The 7,100-nt window shown below is 34.8% G+C and overlaps 1 protein-coding gene across 3 annotated transcripts; it reads left to right on the top strand.

Moving 5' to 3' along the window:
• The first annotated feature begins 1,073 nt into the window (after window positions 1-1,073).
• LOC125810375 (BTB/POZ domain-containing protein NPY4-like) lies at window positions 1,074-6,590 on the top strand. Of its 3 annotated transcripts, XM_049489874.1 has the most exons (6): window positions 1,198-1,219; window positions 1,942-2,023; window positions 2,213-2,328; window positions 4,165-4,234; window positions 4,321-5,496; window positions 5,640-6,590. In XM_049489874.1, the coding sequence occupies exons 3-6, from the start codon at window positions 2,267-2,269 to the stop codon at window positions 6,213-6,215; spliced, it is 1,884 nt and encodes a 627-aa protein (XP_049345831.1). In that variant the 5' UTR covers window positions 1,198-1,219; window positions 1,942-2,023; window positions 2,213-2,266; the 3' UTR covers window positions 6,216-6,590. The 3 variants fall into 3 exon arrangements, with proteins under 3 accessions (XP_049345832.1, XP_049345830.1, XP_049345831.1); XM_049489875.1 differs by lacking the exons at window positions 1,198-1,219; window positions 1,942-2,023 and adding an exon at window positions 1,074-1,093; XM_049489873.1 differs by lacking the exon at window positions 1,942-2,023 and having other exon boundaries at window positions 1,177-1,219.
• The last annotated feature ends 510 nt before the right edge of the window (window positions 6,591-7,100 follow it).

Here is a 7,100-nt window from a genome sequence, read left to right as displayed (position 1 = left end):
TCATTAATTTCTTTGTTTAAAAAAATCAAAATTCTAAAATCATTTGTAGAGTTTAAAAAAATTACTTGTATTAAAACAAAATATTCCAAAAAACAAAAATCAGTCAAATTTTCAAAAAAAATTGCTTTGATTCATGTTTTTGTAGTTGTTTTTGACATTAGATCTCTGTTTCCTAGTGTTTTTTGAGTCTATGTTCAAAAAATGATTTGAAGTTGTGGAGAAAATTCTACCATTAAATAATATTGTAATTTTGAAACTTTGAAGAAATTTCAAGTGAGTCTTGTTGAGTTAGGTTGATTCGCGCTCAAAAGATGTTGAATTTTGATATCTAGCTCGAAGAGAAACTACTCTTGAAACTACGGCTCGTTACAATCCCTTTGTAACAAGCCGTAGCCCGTAGCCCGTAAATGATCCCAAAAAAAAAGCCAACCCCACTTTTAAAATATATATATATATATATAAAGTCAGAAAGAAGCAAAATACAGCTATTACTGCTTTAATTTTCGCTAAAATGAAAAACTCAAAAGTAAGAAGTTTGGCCACCAAAGATGTGATGCAGAGGACTATTCTTTTCTTAATCAAAGATTTCAAATTTGAGGTGTGATGTGAATATAAAAAAAATCTTGATAATTGATGATTTTTTTCTTGAATAGAATCTTATGCAATGTAAATTTCAATATAATTAAAATAATAATGCAAATATTGAAGATGGTGAAAAAAAAAAGTACTCATTTTGTCATACTGTATATAATTTATTTTCATTTTTAATTGGTATAAAAAAACATAAATTTATATATTAAGTAATAATTTAATTTTAAAATATTTATTTTATTTTAATAAAATAATTTATAGTTATACAAATCAATTCACAAATTTCAATTTTTTTCTTTTTCTTAAACTCTGTCGACTTAATTCATATAAAATGAAACGACGGACGAAAGTTTAGTGGTGGGGCAGTGGTGCTGATTCTAAAGCTAATAATAGATAAGAGTTGAGAAACATTCTCAACTTGGATTTTTGCGAGAACACTGTGTTGCTACTGTGGCAGACAAAAATTAGAAAAAACATCTTTTTTATGGGTCGATTTTTTTGTGTTGTATTTTTCTCTCAAAGTTTTACATCTTCACGTCATTTATAATGCTTTTCACACTGTATTTGCACTGTTGTACCTCAACTAATTTCATTGCGCCGCATCAAAGCTAATTTGGAACCTTCTTGAGTGAGTTTTTTTTCTTTTTCTGAAGATTAATGAATTTCATTTTTCTCATAATGCATGTTCAATCAGTTTTTGTTTGAATTTTCTGATTTTGGATAACTTTTCTGCAAATGGGGTTTGAGTCCTTGTGATGGTCTATCGTTATAGATTTTGAAAATTTATCTTTAAATATTTGCTTTGTCATAAAAGTTGATAAGATTTTTAACACATAATCTTTGGATATGTATATTGGAAATGACCTCTGTATAGGTAGGGTAGGTAACGTTTGTGTATATTCTGTGGTGTCAGACTCCACCTATGAAATCAAGTATATTTTTGTTGTTGATTTTTAAATATTTTCAAATTCCCAAAAAATTAGTCTGAGTTAGGTTTTTGGGACTTTCACTCGTAGAACTCCAAATTTTCTTTTAAGTAAAATGCATGTCCAAATACAATTTCAAATTTCAAAAAGTCAATTTTTTAAGTTTCAACTTCAAAACCTGTGATGAAAAAGGGGGTTTAGTGTTTTCCTTTTTGCCTTGTTATTAGTTTATATATATTTATGTTCCGCGTGGAAAATACTAGATTCAGTTGAAATGTGTAAGTAATATATAAACTCTCATCCTCCAATGTCCTGTTATGTTTATCAAGATTCTATGTCTTAGAAATTTTACATTTGCCTATATGAAACACTTTATTTTTTTGGGTGGTAGTGGTTGTTTGTTCATATTTGTGCATTTTTCCAGAATCAGTTGATGCTTTTTGTCTAAAAATTTGAGTGGTGCTCTTCAATTCATACCATTCTGATATGTGTCTTTGCTGTGACAGGTTTTTTTTTCTACTTGTTTTCTCAAAAAAAAAAAAACAATTTGGTGAAGTTTATATATAAAGAATTAGTTAAAGGGCGGTGGTGTCAGTGAGTGCAAGTGGGATTGCCTCTGATTTTCAAGAAACTATAACTAGCATTTAACAGAGACAGAATCATCAAAGAAATCAAATTTTTTTTTCTTGTTGAAGGCCTAGAAAAGCTCGGAATTTTAGATCAGAGGTGAAGAGAATTCGCGCCGGAAGATGAAGTATATGAAGCTTGGATCTAAGCCTGATCAGTTTCAGACTGAAGGAGATAGTATCAGGTGAATAATGAACTTAAATTTTGGTGAATGCTGTTGAGTTTTGTTTGTTCTGCATATATTTCTTGTTTCTGCTTTAATATGTGTTACTTGAGCCGCGGGTCTTTCGAGGCTACATTGGATTTGTTGTTGTTGTTATTTCTTATTTCTAGATGATTTTAAGTTTTATGCACTGATCGACAGGGTACTTTTTATATTACTGTAGTGCTATGGTTGTTGAAACTTTTGCTGTCTTCATTTAAGTTAGTTTTTCCTCTCATATTACAAACACAGAAAGCACATCATGCTGTAAAATTTTGATGAAAAATGTTTTTGCGGTTATAGTTGCTTAAATCAATCTTCAACTGTTTGGTTGGGTAAAAAATTGAAATTCTAAGTTTGGCTGAGTTGCGGGGACTCTTCACTTTCGATGTTGCACCCGTGTCGGATTCTTCAAAAATATAATACTTTTGGAGAATCCGACACACACCTATTGACATTTTGTGGAGTCCGAACAATATAGGAGCTTGGTTGGTTTTGCAGGTGGCATTTGAAGATGAATATGAGTAGCGAAAAATTGAAAATAATGTTAGCATGTTGGTTGGTAGAAGCACTGTGATATGGAGTAGCAATAGAAAAAGTTTCATAAATGGCTTACACACTTAGTAGATATCAAATGTTTTTCTTGAAACATAAGCTTTCGACAAATTTAGATCATCAAACATCAGAAGACGATTTTGTCATCAAAAATATATTCTTGAAAATGTTGTTTTTCAAACTAGACTGGACCTTTAAGTTAATGTTTTCACATTTATTGGCCATTCCGGTAACTCCTATTGAATATTTTCGATTTCTTCTAACAATCAAAAGCAACAATTCGACCACTTCCCTTGTCACACGAGAACTAACCTGGGCCATTGCCTTGTTCTTGGTTCCCCACCTCTTATCAAATACCACAACAGGCATATCTGGATCAAGATAGATAGAAGCCCTTTTGCTGCCTTTGATTTATAGTCTAATTTACGCTACTCTAAACTCTTGATGTGTTCTAACTCATTGCAATGATGTGTTTATGTTTGACTTGTATAACGTGTCTGAGCTCATTTATTTCACATTTTCAGTAAGTAAAAGAAAACAGTATATTTCTGGTTGTGTTCTTTTGAACTAATACCGTGTTGATCCAGTTGAAACCTGGATCAGAGAAAGTGTAGTAGTACCTTGAAGGTAAAGTAGTACATAGGTTTCTTTGCCTTCTCTGAACTAGGATCCAATACTTTGGAAAAAAGTGTTAGTGATACCAGGGAAGCGTTCTAATAGTGTCATCTCTTCTTCTACGCCTCCGTGAATGTACAACTAATGAAAATCACAGTGATGGTGTGACTGCTCAGGGACTGCTCCGATACATTTTTAGGCTGTAAATATGTTAGTGGCTTTACATACCGAGGAACTTATTACTTAAGGGTCATTTTCTCAAACTGGAAATGAAAATGATGCTTCAGGAAGGGAAACGTACACCATTATTTCATGACAGAGAGTTAACAAAACACACCCCTCTTTCTGTGTGTAAAATCTAGAATGAAGGAAAAGGAAAAGTATGCTACAAGAACTTAGATCATGTGGCGGTTACAATGCCCTTCATGAAAAGAAGACTTTTAACATTCATATATTTAGGATAGCTCCTTTGTTAGTTAGTAAACCTCCAGTTTTCAGTCTACGCATATCAACTTATATAGCATTTGTTGTTTCAAATATTTGCTTGTAGTTATTCGTCTACGTTTCACATATGAAGAAGTGATGTGGTAATTTGAGATTAATGGTAAAGTTTTGATTAGGCATATGATCTATGAACTTTATATTCAGGTATGTAGCAGCTGAATTGGCTACTGACATGGTTATCAATGTTGGAGATGTGAAATTTTACCTCCACAAGGTAAGTAACCTTTCTCATTCCATATTTGTCAGTTGTTTTCTGAATGAGAAATAGCAAATATACTAATAGAAGTACATTTTCTTCAGTTCCCACTTCTGTTGAAGAGTTATCGCTTGCAGAAACTGATTGCTTGTACAAACGAGGAAAATAGTGATGAAATCAACATCCATGATATACCTGGTGGACCTGCTGCTTTTGAAGTATGCGCAAAGTTCTGTTATAATATGACAGTAACTTTGAATGCATATAATGTCGTTGCAGCTCGTTGTGCAGCAGAGTACTTGGAAATGTATGAGTCAGTTGAGAAGGGAAATCTTATCTACAAGATTGAAGTTTTTCTTACGTCTAGCATCTTCCGGAGCTGGAAAGACTCCATCATTGTTCTTCAGACCACAAAAGCTTTTCTTCCCTGGTCCGAGGAATTAAAAATCGTTAGTCATTGCCTGGAATCTGTAGCTTCTAAAGCTTCTGTAGACACCTTAAAGGTGGACTGGTCTTACACTTATAACCATAAAGAGCTTCCATCCGAAAACGGAAGTGATCTGCACTGTAACGCGGTGAGCTGGCAACAACTTGTTCCAATAGACTGGTGGGTTGAGGACCTTTGTGAGCTTCATATTGATTTGTATAAAAGGGTCATAGTAACAATAAAAACAAAAGGAAGGATTTCTTCAGAAGCAATAGGTGAAGCATTGAAAGCATATGCCAACCGGAGGCTCCCGGGATTCAGCAAGGGCAGTATACAAGGAAGTGATCCTGAAAAGTATCGGTACATGGTTGATACGATTACTTGGTTGTTGCCCAAAGAGAAGAACAGTGTTTCCTGCAGTTTCTTGATCAAATTGCTGCAAACATCTATTGCATTTGAATGTGGACAAACGACGAGAAGTGAACTGAAGAGGAGGATTGGCCTGCATATGGAAGATGCAACAGTAGGTGACTTACTAATTCGAGCTCCAGATAGTGAGACTATTATATTCGATATTGACATAGTACACAACCTCGTAGAGAATTTCATGTTGCATCAAAAGAGCGGTCAGATTGATAGTTCTGCAGATAATAGATTCCACGATATATGCCCCGCGTTTGCATCAGATGCTTCCGAAGTAAAGGTGGCTAGGGTAATCGATAGATACCTTGCTGAAGTTGCTAGAGATCCAAATCTACCACTATCGAAGTTTATCAATCTTGCAGAATTGGTCTCTAGCTTCTCTAGACCTTCCCATGATGGAATTTACCGTGCTATTGACATGTATCTTAAGGTATCATTTTGTACTTCTCTTGTTTGAGTTGCAGTTTGTGTTCATGTAAGCTCGAGAGCCTCACTCTCGAGAGGGAAAATGCCAATATTATGTGAAGAATTTCTCGTCAAGGATCATGAAAGATCATTATTTTGTTTTGACAGGAACATCCTGGGATAACCAAAAGCGAGAGAAAAAGAATTTGTAGGCTAATGGACTGCAGGAAGCTATCAGCTGAGGCCTGCATGCATGCTGTGCAGAATGAGCGCCTTCCTTTACGAGTAGTTGTACAAGTTCTGTTCTTTGAGCAACTCAGAGCCACAGCATCATCCGGTGGTGGCAGCACTCCTGACCTGACTAGATCGGTCAAGTCTTTGCTCCCGGTGGGATCTCAGAGGTGCTCCACATCTGCTACATCCAACATTGAGGACAATTCGGATGCTATGCTCACAGCCAAGGAACTTAAAGCTCTGAAAGGTGAGCTTGCTACTCTAAGATTGAGAGACAGAGGAGATAACAATTGTAGTAACTTGAATGACACAAAAACAAATGCTGCAACGGTTGACGATAGCAAAGTGAGGAGTTCAATCATGTCCAAAAAGATGCTCTCAAAACTATGGTCAAATAAAGATAGACAAACTGAGAATAGCAGCTCAGATACATCAGAAAGCCCATCATCTTCTAATGCAGGGGAAACAAAGTCTACCTCATGTAGAAGTGGGAGGCATTCTCTCTCTTAGTATTAGCTGAAAAGTAGCCACGAGCTCAAAACCGACCACAGACCAGTGCCCGATATTGAAGAGGAGAAGGGTAGAGGGACGTGTCCATTTGAGCCGTGTGCTCGCTGGGAGATTTCTCGTTTATATAAGAAGAAAACACAGCTGCAGAGTGAACATATTTTCCCTCATCATGTAAACTATTGCACTCCCTGTTGACTCTAGGCTAATCCACTTAGAGAAAGTATAGATTAGAGCAAAGGAAAGTTTTTGTAGAAGGAAACAAGTTCTATGGTAGCTTTCAAATTCTTTCCCTAAAAGTTTTCTTTCTCTGTTAATAAGTGGCTCCCATACACCAATTGTATCATATTCTTGACAATAAAACTCTCTACTATTATCAGTTGTCGCTCTATATTTCCTTTTTTCTCTTTTGGTAACTCAAACTTACAACCTTCGGGTTAGGGTTGGAACTTGGAAGTGACGAGTGCTTACCATCCAAGGAACTTTCTCTTTTTGCGCAATGAATACAGTCTATGTCGATTGTATTCATTTGCGATGAATACAACATGTATTTTTGTACACGCAATGGATACATTGGAGCCAACATTCAAAGAAATAGGGATGGAGTATACAAGAATAAAAATACAGGGGTGTATACATAGGTACATAATCACAAAAATAAGTCAAACAAGGATTCACTCATAAGAATATAGTCAAATAAGGATACAAACAACAAAATACATCCCATCCATATTTAAAAAAACCAATAGGCGAAATATATAGAAATATAAAGGGTATATATGGGTACAAATAATAAAAATACATTCCATATCTTAAGAAAAATTAATACATACGAGATACAAAAATTCATCCCATAGACATAGAGTGACATACATAAAAATACATTTC

This window comes from Solanum verrucosum, unplaced genomic scaffold, assembly GCF_900185275.1.
Source record: "Solanum verrucosum unplaced genomic scaffold, falcon-dt-bn FXZP01000038.1, whole genome shotgun sequence".
NCBI classification, from domain to species: domain Eukaryota; kingdom Viridiplantae; phylum Streptophyta; class Magnoliopsida; order Solanales; family Solanaceae; genus Solanum; species Solanum verrucosum.
This window is presented reverse-complemented; position numbering and strand designations above follow the sequence as displayed.

What these genes read in the sequence shown, in the direction of transcription:
- LOC125810375 (XM_049489875.1), top strand. Translation starts at nt 2,267, where the DNA reads ATGAAGTATATGAAGCTTGGATCTAAGCCTGATCAGTTTCAGACTGAA. An exon ending in TGAAATTTTACCTCCACAAG is followed by an intron (nt 4,235 to 4,320) that starts GTAAGTAACCTT and finishes CATTTTCTTCAG; the next exon opens with TTCCCACTTCTGTTGAAGAG. An exon ending in CTATTGACATGTATCTTAAG is followed by an intron (nt 5,497 to 5,639) that starts GTATCATTTTGT and finishes TTGTTTTGACAG; the next exon opens with GAACATCCTGGGATAACCAA.